An 18,867-nucleotide genomic window follows, 5' to 3' on the forward strand; every position below is an offset into this window, starting at 1 on the left:
TATATACTGATTCTTGTCAGGTATTATCTGAGGTGATTCAATACTTCCATCCTACAATACTACCAAATAGTTTTGTTATTTAAATACTAATCGTCATGGCACGCTGTCCCTACATGCATATAATAAATAATATTTTATATTTTAAAATATATTATGAAAAAAAAATTCTATATATAAACCAACACATCATATTTCTAAAGAAAGAAAGAAAGAAAGCAACAAAGAAAGAACAAAAATATATTATTAACATAATAATAAAATTGGTGTCATGATGTCATAATTGTAATTTATAAGATACAAAGACCTTTTTTTTTTATATATATATAATATAGATATGTTGAATATGGTACCTACAACCTCCTTTTTAAGAAAATGTTGAGTAATTTTTTTTAAAAGGAAAAGAAAAGGAAGAAGATTAGAATTAGGTGATCAAGTACCAAAAATTAATGAAAATTTGGACCACAGTAAGGGTGGACGCAACATAGTACCCAAGTTAATTAAGCTGTGGAAAGGGGCAAATGCATGAAATTTTAATGCTCTAAAGGAATTTTTGCAATTGATTAGGCGGATGTAATATATCAAAATTGTCACTGCACTAAGTTAAAGACCAGACTTTGAAAAATGATAAATTACAGTAGTAATTAAGAATTCATGTATACTTAATTAAGTAGTAGTTATCTACCACAACACAAGTGCAAAACTGTTAATTGTTAATGGGTATGGATTAATTTCCCCTTTCTACTGTACAGACAGAACAAAAGGGCCTACAATTTCAAGTACTGAAAACCCACCACCGCCACCTATATACACCAATTTTTTTTTTTTTTTTTGAGGAACAATTTTAATTACAACATGATGAATTTCAAACATACATTGCTTTTATATAATTATATTATATATCTCCGCAAATTGTGTAATAAATAATCACAGTCTCTGCACTGCTAACTATCTATATAATAATTAATATAAATAATATTATTTATGCAAAATATGTATCAAATATACAATAATATATCAAGATAAATTTCTTCATGAGGAAGATCTCTCAACTAATTAATTATATATATATATATATATATTACCTCTATCTTTAACATTAATTAATAATTTCTACTATTTCTTGATGAATTAATCTTTAATAATATTGTTACAGATTAGAAAGAAAGAAGAAAAGCTTAATTAATCTCAGATCATGAAGTAGTTGATATTTCTGATGAAGATATCATTTCATCTCCACGCTTCTGTAGTCCAAAACTCCGGTCTTCAACCCCAGAAAATCATACCCTGGATTACTGCTACGGCCGCTGCTGCAGCTGCAGTCTTTGCTGTTCTGTATCCCAAGGCTACAGGCGAAGCACGAACTACTGCTAGAAGTATCTCTGATTCCACCTGTTCTGAGTGGGTCTTGATGATGATGATCCTGCTGCTGACCGTAAGGAGGGCTGATTCGGAGCTCCAGATTCAAATCGGGGCAACGCTCTGCAGCCGGGCTGTTGTGATCTTCTTTGGTGATCATCAAACTCCCACCACCACCAGTTGTGTTTTTGTCGTCGTGGTCGTCGTCTTCTTCTTTTGAATTAGCAGCAGAAAAAGAGATGGTTTTGATGGATTCCTGTGAAGCTGCTGCTGCTGCTGCTGCGGGCTCATTGATTGGCCTGTGAGTGGTTGGATCAATACCCCGGCTCAAAAGCTTTCGTCTGATGTGAGTGTTCCAGTAATTCTTGATCTCATTGTCCGTTCTTCCCGGCAATCTTCCAGCTATAAGTGACCACCTAAACAAGAATTTAATTAATTAAACCCTCCCTTTATTATTCTGAATGATCAAATATGATAGTAATTAAAACAATTTTAGAGAAGAAAATTTAAATTTGATTATTATCATCAATGGTTATCTTGATATATATATATATATATATATATATTTATGGGCTTACTTGTTGCCAAGAAGGCTGTGGAGTTTGATAATGAGTTCATCTTCTTCTTCGGTGAAGTTGCCACGTTTGAGGTCAGGGCGCAAGTAATTGATCCAGCGGAGGCGGCAGCTCTTGCCGCAGCGGAGGAGGCCGGCGGCCTTGGGGAGGGAGCGCCAGCAGCCCTCGCCGTGTGCGCGAATATAAGCGATGAGACGATCGTCTTCTTCTTTGGTCCAAGCGCCTTTGTTTGTGTGAGCTTTTTCACAGCAAGGAGACCTCCCCATTATTCCTTTCCTTTGTAATTAATCTCACAAAACTGCAAAGTAGTTGACGCTCGGCTCAAACCTTGATGATCAGTTGAGTAGTATTAATGTTGTTTGTCTGACCTCCTTTGTTGGATGGCCTTTTGAGTAGTAGTACTATTGACAGTGGATGGATTATATGAAGTGGTTCTTCAGCATCAAGACCGGCCCTTTAAGGACTTGATGTGATTTCTTATACATACATACAATACATATGTGTGTGTGTATATATATATAAGCTTTTGACTCTGGAGAGAGAGAGAGAGAGAGAGGGAGGAACTAATTGCTTCTAGATGTGAGTTGGTGAGACAGGTTAGAGAGTGGCAGCTGGGTGGTATCTCTCTTGGTGATATATATATTAGCACCATCATCATCATATATACACACACACTCTCAAGAGTTCAAAAGCATATATGTTACATATATATATATATATAATGATTTAGGTAAAAGTGACATTAACTATAGGTGACCTTCAGGTAGGTGTAAAGTAAGGTATTAAAATAGAGCAAGAAAGGGAGTACTACTGTTGATATATATCTCCTATCTCTCTCTCTCTATATATATATATATATATGTGATCTCATTGAAACTCTGAACCACCTTTGATTAATAATTTAACTAACAATCACAAAATAAATAAATAAATAAGTAAATTACAAACTCCCATCTAATTAACAACATTCTTGATGGTTTCCGGTGACCTCTGCCCCAAACATATTCCACCTACAATGGTACTATTTCATTTAAAGCTTTAATTTCCTTGACCTAATTTTCATTATATATGAAATTATATTAGGTTTTAATTTATTCTTCAAATATATATATATATATATTAACTAGTCTTCATTTTCAGCAATTTCTATTGACTAGTAATTGGACGAGGAGTATGGATTTTTTTTCTTTTAAATTAGAAATATAATAATAAACTAGTTAATTAGTTGTGGTTGAGATTTGTGAACTGGTGAAAATCCAGTGAACCACTATTGTGAGAGATAATTTAATTTGGCAATTATTGTGAGAATATTATAGTAGAGATGGTAGGTAATATTTAATTAACGTACTATATAATTAATGTATTACATTGGTGCCCAACATGCAAAATATATGTTAGAATATATAGATAGTAGATAAAATTGTTAGTAGTAATTGTATTTATGTATGGGTGGGGGGTTCTAGAAGGATTAATTAAGGGGTTGGGTGCAAGTAAGGCAGAGTGTGAGGGGAAAAGATGAGGAAAAGGAAAGAGAAATGAGTGTAGTTTTGGTTGAGGTGTGGGGGTTTTTGCCTCTTAACCACCTTCCACTTCTCCAATCCTAAACCTTGTGGTGCAAGTTAGTTTAGGGTTAGGGGTTATAGGAGGATTCAATTTCATTCATTCATCCACCTTTATTTTTTCTTTTATATCTATCTATCTATCTATCTATTTATCTATCTATATGTATATATATATATGCATTTGTCACCCACCACCACATGATTAATTTGCTTCTCCCCCAACCCGAAAACAACAATGAAAATAACTTGTCCATATCCATGAATCAATTTGGCATACATCCATCATCATTTCAGACTCTTCCATCCATGTCCACTTGTGTAATTTCATGTGTTTCTTTCACCTACCTTTTTCACCTTTTCTCATGCTCCAGAAAAAGGCTCCACCTTTGATGTTCAATATTAATGCCACGATTTCTCATTTTATTTTCATACCAGCATTATCTCCTCTACAACAAAAAATCAATTTCTTCACCATACCCTCCAAAAAAATAAATAACCCTCTCTAAGCTTATCCATATAAATATATATATATATATATATATTTCCTTTCAGAATTTTAACCCTACACCACCAATTATTCAAACCCTATCCATACCATGCTCATCACCAATTATGCAAAGAAAATAATAATAGAAATCACTCACAAAGTAATTTAAAATTTGGAATTAATGACGCACACTACCAACTTGTAGTTTCTTGGCCTTTAACAACAATATTAAACAAATTAGACGGGCACTTGTCATATCAATCAGTTAGGTTGATTAATTCAATTTTGGGTTGGCGGGTTGTACTTGTAATCCCCAACTTGGGTGCCTCATCAACACAAATGCAACAAAGTAGCCAAATCCATAGGGGAAACACTATGAAAAAGGAAAATAATACAAAGCCCAAAGCTTTAAATTAAATGTAGTTTGATTGGTGAAGAAATTAAGTTATATACTAGCTAGCTGGGCAATTAATCTGGAACAGTAGTAAGGTGACAGCCAACTCAGGACCTCGTGGATAACATGTGCTTAGGTAGAGAGAACAAGACTCGTGGGGTTGTCCTAAAAAAAACTCTTACCTACCTCTTTTGGTCCTTTTTCCCCATCCCATGTGAGAACCTCCCCTCCTCCTCATCAACCTTGCTCAAATTAGGGTCTGTGTCAACTGACCCACATTTCCTGGATAAAGCTAATCCTAACTCTCATATACCAACAACATTTTCACATTCTTTATGTGAGTCCGATCAAGGTCACCCCACTCTTGATGATTTGATTGGTTGGTGTGATACAGTAAAGTTAATCAAAATCATCCATATTCACTTATTATGTTCATTAGGTGTATACATAAGCCAAATGCGATTCTGCAGTAGTTCTTGATGAAAATTCTTAGTTGCACGTTCTAAAGTTGTCAACAAGGCATTTTCATTGCTCAGTTATGAGCGTACGAGTGTGTATATATACATTTAGTAAAAGTAGGCCTTTCAAAGATGTCAACAAGGTATTATTCAGCATAATGAATAAGAATAAGTGTGAAGAATGAAAGATACACAAGAGAGAGAGAATTACCACGCCAGGCTTTGTTGGGCTCTAACTGGTGGAGACGACTGTCATTTCACACTTGTCAGCAACTTGATTTTGTCTGATTCTAAGTAACACGACATGGGAAGCAAGCATCAAAATCTTCTAATAAGATATTCTCCTTCCAAAGAAACCAAGAATCAATCTCTTCTATTATATTTGGAAGTGCCCGGTTTACCGCAATCAACAAATACCTGTTTCCACAAGCAATTATCATAAATCCCATCAACTTAAAAACGAGAATAGGTCACAATTACAAATAATACCTGGTCGATCACTGTTTCTAAAGGCACAGAAATCAGGAAGCCACAATTAAAAACTTCACCTTTTTAACTCTCAAACTAAAAAATCTGCATGTGAGATCCCAATGGGACCGGTAGTGCAAGTTTAGGTGGAAACCGCAAAAGCCCTTGCTCAATTATTCGCACGTGGGAGGAGCATAAAACAAATATACAAGCATGGATCTGTGGTGAAGGAAAGAAACTTAATAATGCAGGTTGGTCCATGATCCCCATGTTATGCATTTCGGATCAGTATTAGGACAAATAAACATCTTTTAATACGGCCCCACTCGTCTCTTCACCCATTCTCAATTTCGATTTCCTTGAATAAGAATATGTATTAAGGGTGTACGAAAGAGTTATCAATCGTAAGCTTAACCTATATTCCTTTCAAGCCAACACTGGTTAACAAGTTTAGGCAACTTTCTACCCATACATATCATTGTCACATAAAGCTCCAGTGTGTTATTTTGACATGCAGTATATTGTATTGAGTACAATATATGATTCTGCTAGAGGGCAGTGACCATCTCCGGTCCATGATTAACATAGAATCAAATGGAACCGTTAACCATGAATAACATTCATCTATTTCATCTTTTTCCTGACTTCATAGAGATAACTCAGGATCACCACTGCAGCAGCAACAGCAACTCCAACAGCACCTTGTGCCAATACAGTGCCATCTTTCACAATTGCCTTTGCACCAGTGGGAGTAGGGGTAAACCCTAATTCGGAAAGTTTCTTATGCGATTCAGCGTAATCTTTAAAGAAGGCATCTTCATCCTGCATGTGCAAAATAATGGGGAAACGGTTAGAGTAGTAGGCAAAGTTGCTGATGACATACAAACATCCTGTTCAAAGGTGGTGGTGTGAGGGCAAAAAACCCTGCCAAAGCATATAAACTACACTGCCCCATTAATAGGAATTAGGCAGTTTGGCGAAGAATACAGCACAAACTCTCAAACAATAACTGGCAAAGATACTTTCCTAGAGCACCCTTCAAAGAGATACCAATAATATAAAAACAGAAAAGAAGCCATACTGACCGGGAAAAAAAAGGAAAAACAGTGGATAAAAAGATAAAAGAACTGTGAGAAGAATCAAGATCTATTTCCTTTAATCAGGCATGTGTGAAAGTGAGTTGACTGAAGATGATTGTAAAAGCAGATTTAAAGGGGCTAAAATATTTTCATTACTCGGTCATCAAACACAAGATTTGGCAATTTTATTTTGCCCTTCACATTTCTGTTCCTGGCATTGATGAATTCCAAAGTCATCTCTTAATATAAGATAGAGATGATGATAAAGAAGTTAACCTATTTTTAATTGATAAATTGTATTGCCTCTTCAGCATATAGGTGGAAGCTCAAAAATATCTATATTTTCTTCAAAAGTAACAAACTGCTCTCGAGAACAAAGTTATTATATTCACTAGGGGAGTAAAGAAGGTTCAACATGTTGAATAAAATTAACAATGTTGCGAATAAAACATGATTGCCAATCTAAAATTAGAGCGAAGGTGACCAGTGAGCACGAGTAATTAAGCACCTAAAGGAATAATGTACTACCCATGAATGCGCATAAAAGATTTAGGTCACTGGACAATCATATAAAACCTTTCCATATACAGCAGCTGTGAGATGTAACCTTAAATCGTATACAGTTGGAGGTTCGGGGTAATCATTTGAATTTGACCTTTTAAGAAAAAACAACCTCATTCAATATGTTTGTCTCTGTGAGATTTTGCAACACAAGTAAGCACCCATACAGAGTATCAATTTTGTAAGTATCACTATACTTACAAACATGATACTTGTGGATTAACATCCAGCAGCATATGTTTTTGTACCAAATTTTACTAAAACATTTTGATTTTTTTTTATCAGACTTTATGCAATCAGCTCTGCCTGATCTTAGCTGCACATAATTGCTGAACCAAATAGTTAAAACCGCATACTGCACCTTAGCATAAAGCTCAACATAACGCCTAAAGTCAGGATCATCCAGCAAAGCCAAATCAGTTGGGAGTTTTAGTAAGCCCTCACTCTCCCCCTTAAGAAGCTCCCTGGTTCAGATAAATGTAATCAGAAGGCATAAGAACAAACAAACGGATTTAAAACAAAAGGCACGTCATGCTCCAAGACTTACTGAAAATATGAATTATCAAACTTTAATGGCTCTTTAGTCCAAGGGCCATCAAAGCCTGATCTCTCAGGATGTGCCCTCCCCTGTGAATACATTGACCAAAATTATGTTAGAATGGCTTTTCTTTTTATTTTTCTTTTTAAGGCTCAGTGGGTAGTATATTCATCAAAATGCTTAGATGATAATTACCAGGGTGTGGCCACCCGATAGTGCCACGATATCCTTATCAGACAAACCCATCCGGTAAAACACCTCCTTGAGATGTGGAACACCTAACATCAAAGCACAAAAGAGTAAATCAGTTAAACTTCTAATTAGCTTGCTACGAACATTAACTTTTTGGGACGAATAACCTTTAGAGCTCCTGATGGAACCTCTTTCTCCAAAGTTCACAAGTAACCAGATTCCAGAAACTTAAAGGTAATATATGAGCAAGAGCATGGACTGAAAAATGCCATTGGAGAGAAAACGTGATTCTATAAAGATGCACTAATTGTAATATTTTCACCAATACTTTATGCAGAGAGTGAAGTATAGATAGATGTTATTGAAAGAATATATAGAGAAAGGGACCAAATAGCAAGTGCGAATGTGCAACAACACATTTAGCGGGTCTAAATGAAAAACAACCATCTAAGCTTAGCAAGTGAGAAGATTCAGAAAACTAAGATTTCTATAATATTTTGTTTGACCTTTGTTAGCATCGGGAAGTCGCCCTTCCTTTGGGGAAATCTTTGAATCCTGAAAAGAAATATGAGGTAGCTACCATTAAGATTGCTCTTAATGCAATTATCGTAACTTGCCTATGGATGGATCTAATCGCATCAACCTAGTGCACTATGGGGAATGCTGGTAACTACTAGCACAATACAAATTTGTTTTATCTCTGTAAGATAGAATATGGATACCTTTCTACCAGGAACAAAATCAATTGTGGGGCCTCCAGTGACTTCAACAGCAACAACACCTGCAAGCTGTAGGCAAAATTGTCCAGTTAGCATTAAACAAAGTGCTCTTAGTTTGTCCACCAATTGATACCTCATAATAAGTAATCCCGAACTGTATAATAGTTAATCAAGATCATACTGTTTAATTTCCAAGTCAGTTGACAAAGCAAAGTAACATTACCCTGTGAAGGTTTCATGTTTGCCTTGCACTAAACAGCACCTGTGAAGAATCCAGAGCATTAGGAAAATTACCTGATACAGATCTGCATATGTGATTCTCGGACATTTAGACTTCACTTGTTCTGCAACCCAACCAAAAATCAATAGTAAGAAGAAATGTAGATATACACTTCGAAGTGATATGATCACCAAAAATACATTAAAGATTATATTAAGCTAAATCCTACCACCAACAAATAAAAAACATCCAAACAACAAGGCTCCAATAATCAATGCAAACAAGCCAATCCATGTGAAATTTTGCTATGACAAAGTATACATCAGACAACCAAATGTAAAGACAACCAGCACCAGCCCACGTCTGAAGCCATACAACAATCAAACAAGTATTTCATCCGTCAATGATAGTACTTCAAGCTATGATGCTAGTACAACTGCACTAGATGTGTGAACAGATTATGAATGTAATCCATTAATATGTTAACAGTAAGTTAAACAAAATCCTCCCACCTTACCAAAGTACAGAATCCTAAGAACTATGATCAAATAAGTTGTTCAGAAAATACATGCCGCAAAATGATAAATAATTTTCCTCTGTGAGCATTTAACTAATGAAAATACACAAAGACAGCAAAATTTACCTAGTTTAATTAAATGCTGCAATACTACTACAAGTTATCCGACTAGTAAAACTCCAGCAGATATAATACATACATGCATTATAAACTAGAATAGAAATCATTAAACAGAGACAGATTAAAGTGAAAATCAACTATGAAAAATAGAGTCAACTAACCGCAAAATTCGAGCGCGATTTTCAAGCCACTATTAGCGCCATGAGTGTACTCTTCTTCATTTCGAATCGAACCGTTCGGACCTCCAGTCTTCGTATTCACATCATAAGTCCCCGCATCATGCCACCTAGTTAACCACAAACCAAAAGCATAAGAAAACATTAAGTTAATCAAAGTTTAGCTATCAAACTATTATCTAGATTAAAAACGAAAAGGTTAAAAGCAGAAACGGAAAAGAGAAAATACGCCAAGCGAAGCATAATAGGGGCGCAATTCTTGTTGGAGATGAGAGCGCGTAGTTCCCGGCGAGCTTTCTCGATTTCCTTGAGGTACTCTGAGTCGACGATAACTTTCGCCATTGGAATGAGTCTCTGAAATTTTCTCTGGAAAATAAGGAGATAAGATATTTTTGAATATTGACTGGCGTTTATATGGGAGAGGGGAACAACACTGGAGTTGCTGAGCCCCGACTCCCGACTGGAGGATTGGGTTTCTATTTTTCTTTTTCCAACTTGGAAATTTCTGATTGGTGATAAATCTAATCAAAAGAACCTGGGCTTGGAAAACGAGCCCATTGATAAGGCATGGGCCTGAACAAACCGGGCGGCGTTCGCTGGCGTTATCACTATCTCTATTTTCAGATTTTCTTCTTTTTATTTTCCAGTACGTGATCTTAAATGAGATAATTATACCCTTTTTTTCTTAAATTTAATATAATCACACTGTTTTTATATACATATAAAAAATAATATTTTATTTTTTAAGTAAAATATATATATATATATAAAGCAACTCATTAAGTTTCAAGAAATAAAAGAAGAAAAGAATAGAATAAAACGGAAACAAAAAAATAAAGAAAATAAAATCAATTTAGGGTGCTATCAGCATAACAAAAATATTAGTCTCCCAAAATCATAATTGTTGTTTGTGAGTAAAAAATGTGTTTTTTTATATTAGTATAGATATAAATTACATATTGATCTCATTTACACCGTCCTTCATTAAAATTTGATACAATTACATATTGACTTATTATAGTTTGATGAATTTTATTTAGTATTCCCAAAATTTATTTCTATTTAACAAATAAATCCATCGTTTCTCAAAATTTACTATTGCTAATATTAGCAATAAATAAATAAATATATAAAAATTCATGTTCACCTTAAATTGACTTGTTATTTTCGCTTTACCTCGATAAAGTTTAACTAATATTGAATCTATTTATTGAATGAAAACAACCATTTACATTATTATATGTAATTTTTTTAAACTATAATAAATCTATATATAATTATATCAAACATTATCTAATTATCCTTTTCTAAAGTATGTAGAAACAAAATCAGAGTAATATTTCCAGATGTAATACAGACTAAAAATATATTATAAATAGTTGTTGATATAAATTGAAATTGAAGTTGCATCTTAAGAATGAGATATTTCAATGGCTAACTTTATTCTTTTTCTATTTCATTTTTTGTGGAGTTTTGTGAATAACATCAGTACCTATAGTTATTATACACAGGATCTCAAGGTAAAACAGTAAGTTAGATAATGTCCAATCGCTTTCTACCGGATTAAGCTTTACCAAAATGAAAAAAATATATGTAAGCAATTTTTCCAAGTCAAGAAAGGACAGTACTTTTTTTTTATCTCAATAGTACACTCTGTGAAAGAAGAAACCGGGCCTCAAGAAAATGTACACAAACCAACAACATACGTATCATTGTACACAAGCAACAAAACCAAAGCTCCAACATATGTTTGCAATTACAAAAAGTTCATTTTCTTTCTTTTATTTTTCTGAAGGGGAATGGAAGAGATTGTGAAGGTCAAGATGTTTGCCACTGCAGCTCAATTTGTATCCGTCCATTCTTTGAGTCTATCAGATGGAACTTCTCATTTATCCTTTTGTTGCTGATAACATCTGCTAGGCTGATATCAACATAACCTAGTGTTTCCTGATAACATCAACCAAAGGATTCAAGAAATTAACAAGCAGCAGCCGAAAAGCATTATTAGCACTAACCCACTAACAACAATTATTGGCTGTTTGCTGTTCTTATATGCATAAGCAAGACAATTACAGACATTATGTTCCATTATCGTGTTACTTTTAAATAGATGCTCGGCTTTTGCCTGGATCAAGCTATTTTCGTGCGGAAGAGAGTGTCTATAAAGTGACTATAAAGATATTCTTTCCTATTAAAAAAACTATCAAATTTTAACTTTGTCATCCAAAACCTTTCTTTGTTATTCCGCAACCAAGAAAGTAGTAATAAATAAGCCAATGAATGTGGTGCAAGTCAAATGTGCAAAACATGAAGGCTTCTCATATCTTCCCTACTGCACAATTGCCTTTGAAAAAAATATCTGGTAAAACGCATAAAATCAGTTAGAATTTCATTTTTGGAACTGAAGCCAAAAGGTTAGAAAAGAAGCTTCAGTAAGTATGCTACGACTTAAACCAAGTTGGTAGCTAGCCCATAATGACATCATGTCTAGCCTAGTAACTCTCCTTCTAGCAATTAGTTTATTCCAATTACTAAACAATAAAGACAAGAAGGCGGCAGAATTACCTTGGGATGCAACAGGCCGATTCTGGTCGAGGTGCTGAGTACTTCCACATGTAGCTTGTCTTTTAGAGGAGGTTCTTCCAGCATGAATGTGAACTCCTCTTCCCATCTTGGATCTCTACTCTTTTTTATTTGCTGTGTCAACAAATAAAATGTTAGCCAAATAAATAGCCGATGTACTGACAATCCACAGAAAAGCAGCCTTTAGCAACATACAATTCGATGCAAAAGTTAGATTTCAGCACACGTGATAATTCCATCCAATTGATGTTTTAATTGGGTGTTGGTAAATAAGAAATTTCTGCTACAGCAACATATTACTGATCTTCACTAATTTTCATAGTAGGTATGTAACTCAGTTTAAATTTTAGTGGAACCGTCGGTAAATTTTCTGTACATAAAATTGCTATGGAAAATAAGCACGAGCAATTAAGTTGGAGCTCGTCGCTGGTAAACAGGATCAAAATCAGAAATTAATTATTCTCCAGCATACCCTCTGCAGTGTGGACAGAAATTGCATCTGTACGCACAAAAGCATACTAGAGAAAAACAATTTAGTTGCACACCTTTGTTTTTCGCTCCTCGCCTCTGAATATGATACGCACATATGGGTTAGTGTGGTGCTTCCCCTCAACATCTTGAGCTTCATGCACCGTAACTACTAGTACCCCTCCCCCAGGTGGTGTGCCTTCAGGAGCCTTTTGTACTGCACTTGGATTTTCAATATCTTTTGGCAGATCTTCCTCCTTGAAAGGTTTGTATGTCAATTCCACCACGATTTGTCCTCGCAACTTATCATTTTGAACATCACTTGGATCTATGGTCTTAAGAAGATCCAGAGTCATGTTTTTTGGTTCATCAGGGGGAAGCTCCTTCAAAGGAACTACATTCATACCCATCTTTTCATGTTTGCCAATCTGAACAGAAATAGAACACATCTAGAGTTAGACATTTTAATATCACAATAATACTTGTAACTCCAACTGGATATGTATACCTGCTCCCAATCATAAACATGAAGTTCTAATGCTTGTGTTTCAGGATCTTTTACAACCATGCTGAATTCTTCATTCCACTCGGGGTTCAAATTCTTATGCTTCACTGTGGTCTTCTTCGATGGAGCCTTTGTTTCAGTGAGTTTCAGTTTCACATAAGGATCTGATGCACCCAACAAATCTTTCTTCCTCAGCTTCAGTGCCCGCAAAACCTTCACATGGAGAATTCCAACAGGCTTCTTCATAGCTCTGAATGTTTGAGTTGAATCAGAAGATGAGTTTAGGCCACAGAAGACAAGGCTAAATGTGCAATATCTTACATATTAGGATACATACTTTGTTGGATCCAGAATTTGCACTTCAAGGGTTTTAGGCCACAGATACATGTTGGCAACTTGATCCTTTATAAGCTCCTGAAATAGTTTTTTTCCCCTTCCCCCAATGAAAAGGGAAGGATTCATATTATGGTTAGCACATACATCACCTGATGAAAAAGAAACATATATCACCAAATAATGTAGAACTTTAAAGTACAAACATAAGTACTCCTTCCACACCCAACACCTAGTAATCTTTCCACAGCCACCAATGTGTTTCTTCTTTTTCATTGGAGTTAGTCGCAATACAAAAATCACTATAAAAAATAGATAGATTACCATAATATTTTAGTTCATGAAATTCCAGATCACAAGCCTAAGTTCATCACTAATAGAGATTAGACAAGTAACACAAAACCTGTGAACTGCAGTAACATTCACTGGCGGCAGTTAGAGCTACAAGCAAGTGAGCTTTGAGTACCAATGCAAAAAAGTAAAATCTATAGTTCAAAAGATAAAATTTTCATCTGGTTCACGGCATATATCTGAAATCTAGTGCTTATTTCTAATTTCCATCTAAATTAAAAAAAAAATGCCACTCATCAAAGACGAGATAAAAGATTTTAAGAATTGATGTAACAGAGTTATACCTGAACAAAACGGTACAGGCCAGGAATAGACATAAGGTCAGCCCCAGCAAGCTTCAGTCCGAAGTCAACATGAGGCTGCAAATGAAGGGGCAGCTTAGTGAAATGGAATATTAACAAGCAGAACTACATGCCATATTATGAGTTGTTTGAGCATATATCGACATATAAGAAACTGAATTTCTTATGAATCACAAAGCCTTCAAGTGACCCTGGAAAAGTAATAGAATTTCAGTAACCTTATATGGGGACAGGCTAAAAGCATTACAACAAGTACAGAAATTAATTCAACAGCCTTCCACAACAACTTTTAAGCTGACGAGAAAGAGAACGATCATCTGGTACTTGGTGTTCTATGTCCGAAGTGTTTTTGGTCTTAAAAAATAACACCACCAACCTTCTCCATAAGAGACACAAGAATTTTGGCGAAACATGGAAAGCTGGGAACAAGAGGCTTTAGGGTGATACGGGGTTGAGCAAAGACCTGCAAATCAACGACCTGCAATGTACAAGCAACATATTGCTTTTTAATATGATTGGCAGTCAAGTAGACCCAAAAACTCAACATCTATTATATTTATTATATAGGTGATACATTCTTATAAAACATAAAATAGCAGGCAACCTGAACGGTTGCTTTTAGTCCAAACGCTTTCACAGCAATGATGACATTAGGATTCCCTGCCCATTTCAGTGAAGGCTCCATAATCAACTCCTTTTCTTCAGTAAGATAGACCTTCATACCTGTCATGAGAAACTTGACAGTTTCATTCCCGGCCATGATATATTAGTTCACACTTAGCTAACACAAAAAAGGCATATGAATGCAAATTATGCACCAGACTTGGACATAAACATGAGAGGAAAACACATCCACAGGAAAACGAAGTAATTGAACTTGGGGGATGGTGTTGACCCAGCCACTAGTTAGCATTTATATACTGGTAAAAGGCAAAGCAAGAGCGATATTCAAAGGGTATGAGTTGCTATTTTACATACAGCTATTGTTAGACCAAAGAAGCAAAGGAGAACAAGAAAAGTTCATAAACAAAATCTAAGCACAGGCTGATCAAGTGGCCCACTGCGGGTTTGTTAAATATAGGTATTAATTAAGCACCTAGATAGACATATAGACTAGACTGTAGACTGAAACATGTGTTAAAACACATTATCTAAGAGCTCCAATTCTAAAGTTGGAACTGCAAATATATATATTTTCCTTTAAAATAACATTTATGAAACCTAACTTCATTTCTAAAATATTGTGAACTATGCTGAAACTTTATAAAAGGAAAAGCAAATTCAACAAAACTAATATCAATTACTTCACTAACCTTGAAAAGTGGGTGGCAGAGATCCTAGAGTCAGTGTCTCAAATTCAACAGATTCAATTTTATATTTGGGAATTTGCTCGGCAATAATAGGGGTGGCTATATTTTTTGCCGTCTTGCAAATCGCCTACAAGAAGCAAGACAATTGATGTGAAACAGATGAATAGATATCTTATAAAGAAGGTAAACGATGGTACAGAATATTCAGTGGATATCAATACCTTGTCAAGGTATGGCCACATCACTTCAAGGAACTTGTTGAGCCAGTCAATCTTTGTACCAGTAGAGAAAGTAAATTACAACATAAACATAAGACAACTATACATACAAATATTTGAATGCAATATAAGTGACTATGTCGCCAAACTTACACGATCATAGTCTGGATTCTTTACCCAAAGGGGTATTTCAGGAAGTAATCGCAACAAACTTTGTGAGTCTTGCTCAACCAAAGGACGAATGACAGGATCCTGATAAAATTAAGAGTCAGAAATTGTTTTGCACATTTGACACCTTATTGTTATGTTAATTTTCATCCACAAACAACTATATGGAGCCTAAAAGAAAGGAGATGGTTCGATTTGCAGGATTAGGAAAGGATTGATCTGTACCATCTACATCAGACAAATAGATATCAATAACACACTACTGAGAAACCCAACTACAATATAAAATCCAGCTCATACATCCCATCTTCAACATTGCATCAGACATAAATGCTAAGAGACCCTGGACGTAACTGAATTCTATACTTCAGTGATTGTGAAGATGGATGTATAGCAGTGAGGTGAAATTGCACTAAAATTGTTGGTCCCACAAATTGAACTAACAATTTGAACATGAACCAAGGAATTCTCGATTTCGACCAACCAAACACATTTAGTTTAGTGCATGGTCACCTATGACATAGAAAAATAAGCATATACAATTTGGTAGCGGAAGAAAATGTCTGATACTTTTGTTGACTTTGGCACTGCCTAAAACTGGACTGTCATTTTTAATTACATGGCTATGGGCAAAACATTTTTTAGAACTTATTCTAATATAGATTTAGAATGTTCATAAGCACAAGCCCTTTACCTGGTGAATTTACAATTTTGCATTCACAAGTTCTCACCTCAGACATGTGCTGATGTAAATTCATAATGCGCGTAAAACATTGTGAATGTCAACACATTGTTGGAACTAACCATGAATAAGAAAGAAACTGCTGAGCCTGCTGGATAAGTTTGTAATTTGAGAGGTAACAGGGAGTCGAGTTATACTTGCTTCTTCAAAAAATTATCCTATTGTGGTACTAAATCATAACTTTGCAACCTCTATCTTGTTTCAAGTATCCTCCACCCATCAAAAGAAACAAGTGAAGGAAACAAACAAAATAATCTTTCCTCCGAATTTACAGCATGGAGGAAATGGAGCATTTGAACTAGTCATATCCAGCTTATCAGTGGCCATTTGATCCAATGATCAACAGTTCCAATCACTCAAAGTATAGTTCAACATTGAAAGAAGCAGTCCAGCTTATACTCTAATATAGACAAGCAACAAATTGTTGGACAGTACTTATACATCCTCCATCTCCTCACATGAATTCTATCGGTAAAGCTACAGGATATCAATCAAATAGAGATAACTAGGATATGAGGAAAAACATACAAATTCACAATGAACGTAGTGTGCATAAGTCTCCATTTATTTAGTTTCGTTCTAGTTCTCGCTCTATTTAAAAATCCCCTCCAACAAAAGCTAACATATAACTGACTGCAACTCCCCAAGCAACATTTAAAAAAAAAATTAAATTCCCACATACACATTCATTGGCAAAACACAAATATGCAAATCATCAATGCATAAAACAAATACAAAAAAAAAGGAGCAAATAACTGCAGCTACTGTGTAGCATAAGCAAGCGCGCGAGAGAGAGAGAGAAAGAGAGAGGGAACACCTTAACATCGCAGGGCTGAAAATAGATGAATAAGTAATACCCAAGCACCATTCCAGTAGAAATCCCAACTCCAAATCCACAAAACCCCAATATTACACTTAAAAACCCCATCTCCAGAAAGCTAACCCTTTTTGAAATTTCAAGCAACACAAATTTCTGCGAAGCTGAAGCTCAAATGGTGAAAACAAAACAGCTACTATGTCGTGTCGCAACTATTCAATCAAGCTTCTTCCAGAAACTCTAATCGACAATTAATCACTCCTTTGATCGTCGTATACTAAAAATAAACAAATATTTATGTCGACAGACACAGCACAAGTGCAGACAACGCCAACTAGTAAAAGACATAAGTACCCTTGCGTGGATCTTGACGTAGAGTCAATTCTTTACATAGATTGTCGTGCCATTAATGTCATTTCATACTTAGATACCCCTGACCGCGTTGAGATTTTTGCGGAATGTGTAAAAGAGAGGGAAATCACTTTTTTTTCACCGAAGCAAAGATATATGCTCTTTTTATATTAGCTGTTCGCATGTGTATATAAATAAATAACTATTTATATTTCAAAATATATTATAAATATAAACATAACAAAATATATTAATTAATATATTATATTAATAATAATAATTTATTTAATATAAATATTTATTATGGGCCGGCCCATTTATTTGCTGTAATCAGATGAATGGTGCTACTCTTCATTTGAGAGTCTTGACAAAATCATTATCAATTTTTTGCCTTATCGCTTTCTCTCTTTATCAGATGAATGGTGCTACTCTTCATTTGAGAGTCTTGACAAAATCATTATCAATTTTTTGCCTTATCGCTTTCTCTCTTTCAAATCAGGTAAGATTTAGTTATAGTTATATTAAATTTTAGTAAAAGATAATTTAATTATTTTCAAAATATACGTTAACGTGATATTAATATATAATTATTTAAAAAACAAATAATAAAAATAGGTGGATAAAGAAATAAATGAGGTATGGTAGATGAGAGATGAGGAAATGCAATATTAGGTTGGAGAAAATGTACTTGGAAGTATAGATTAGTGGAAAGTGGAGATAAAGAAAATAACATAAACGAATAATTACACTTCCCTATACACATATGTTATTCGAAAAATTACATTAAATATTTGTGACTAAACTACCATTATAACGATGAAAATATACATCATTACATGTATTAACGTGTAGATATGAATAAAGATAATTTGATCATAAAAATATTTGTTTTGACTTGTAATAAACTTGTGATAAGTTAATTTGAAGCAAAAAAGCATGCATTAACTTATTTGTTAGACTTCTACTTCGAGGATATTTATAAAATCAGGAGAAAATTATGTATAATTACATCAAATTTTATTAAAAGAGAGTATAATTATTTCCGACACAAATAGCATAAACGAGGTCTCTTTTGAATTATAATCATTTATATCATATGTTCTTGTATCACTATTAATATATTAATTGACTCGGAGGTTAAATATCATAGAAAAAATAGGATCATAGTGTAAAGGCAAAATTATTTTAAATAGCCAATAGAAGAAGCAAAAATAATTAAATGGAGAATACAATAAACGAAGAAACATAACATTTTATTGTCTGACAAATTAATTTAAATCATTCACACTATCATCTG

At 34.6% G+C, this 18,867-nt stretch overlaps 3 protein-coding genes across 3 annotated transcripts; all 3 read right to left on the reverse strand.

The window, feature by feature from the left end:
• Nucleotides 1,026–2,603, reverse strand: LOC105169783 (myb-related protein 308). Its single transcript, XM_011090293.2, has 2 exons — nucleotides 1,935–2,603; nucleotides 1,026–1,772 (listed from the first exon to the last, which is right to left on the reverse strand). Exons 1-2 carry the CDS (start codon nucleotides 2,195–2,197, stop codon nucleotides 1,223–1,225), a joined length of 813 nt encoding a protein of 270 aa, XP_011088595.1. The 5' UTR covers nucleotides 2,198–2,603; the 3' UTR covers nucleotides 1,026–1,222.
• Nucleotides 5,696–9,855, reverse strand: LOC105169784 (L-ascorbate peroxidase 3, peroxisomal). The gene is made up of 9 exons (XM_011090295.2): nucleotides 9,652–9,855; nucleotides 9,408–9,532; nucleotides 8,684–8,733; nucleotides 8,393–8,458; nucleotides 8,177–8,225; nucleotides 7,674–7,756; nucleotides 7,488–7,567; nucleotides 7,302–7,404; nucleotides 5,696–6,122 (listed from the first exon to the last, which is right to left on the reverse strand). The coding sequence occupies exons 1-9, from the start codon at nucleotides 9,762–9,764 to the stop codon at nucleotides 5,925–5,927; spliced, it is 867 nt and encodes a 288-aa protein (XP_011088597.1). The 5' UTR covers nucleotides 9,765–9,855; the 3' UTR covers nucleotides 5,696–5,924.
• Nucleotides 11,024–17,494, reverse strand: LOC105169785 (synaptotagmin-1). The gene is made up of 12 exons (XM_011090296.2): nucleotides 17,220–17,494; nucleotides 15,646–15,744; nucleotides 15,496–15,546; nucleotides 15,278–15,401; nucleotides 14,569–14,687; nucleotides 14,341–14,442; nucleotides 13,947–14,021; nucleotides 13,316–13,392; nucleotides 12,982–13,228; nucleotides 12,551–12,901; nucleotides 11,988–12,119; nucleotides 11,024–11,369 (listed from the first exon to the last, which is right to left on the reverse strand). Exons 1-12 carry the CDS (start codon nucleotides 17,328–17,330, stop codon nucleotides 11,241–11,243), a joined length of 1,617 nt encoding a protein of 538 aa, XP_011088598.1. The 5' UTR covers nucleotides 17,331–17,494; the 3' UTR covers nucleotides 11,024–11,240.

Source organism: Sesamum indicum, linkage group LG8, assembly GCF_000512975.1.
Source record: "Sesamum indicum cultivar Zhongzhi No. 13 linkage group LG8, S_indicum_v1.0, whole genome shotgun sequence".
Classification (NCBI taxonomy): domain Eukaryota; kingdom Viridiplantae; phylum Streptophyta; class Magnoliopsida; order Lamiales; family Pedaliaceae; genus Sesamum; species Sesamum indicum.

What these genes read in the sequence shown, in the direction of transcription:
- LOC105169783 (XM_011090293.2), bottom strand. Translation starts at nt 2,197, where the DNA reads ATGGGGAGGTCTCCTTGCTGTGAAAAAGCTCACACAAACAAAGGCGCT. An exon ending in CACAGCCTTCTTGGCAACAA is followed by an intron (nt 1,773 to 1,934) that starts GTAAGCCCATAA and finishes ATTCTTGTTTAG; the next exon opens with GTGGTCACTTATAGCTGGAA.
- LOC105169785 (XM_011090296.2), bottom strand. Translation starts at nt 17,330, where the DNA reads ATGGGGTTTTTAAGTGTAATATTGGGGTTTTGTGGATTTGGAGTTGGG. An exon ending in TTCAGCCCTGCGATGTTAAG is followed by an intron (nt 15,745 to 17,219) that starts GTGTTCCCTCTC and finishes TAATTTTATCAG; the next exon opens with GATCCTGTCATTCGTCCTTT. An exon ending in CAAATTCTGGATCCAACAAA is followed by an intron (nt 13,229 to 13,315) that starts GTATGTATCCTA and finishes TCAAACATTCAG; the next exon opens with AGCTATGAAGAAGCCTGTTG.
- LOC105169784 (XM_011090295.2), bottom strand. Translation starts at nt 9,764, where the DNA reads ATGGCGAAAGTTATCGTCGACTCAGAGTACCTCAAGGAAATCGAGAAA. An exon ending in ATTTTGTTCCTGGTAGAAAG is followed by an intron (nt 8,226 to 8,392) that starts GTATCCATATTC and finishes ATTTCTTTTCAG; the next exon opens with GATTCAAAGATTTCCCCAAA. An exon ending in ATGTTGAGCTTTATGCTAAG is followed by an intron (nt 6,123 to 7,301) that starts GTGCAGTATGCG and finishes TTGCACATGCAG; the next exon opens with GATGAAGATGCCTTCTTTAA.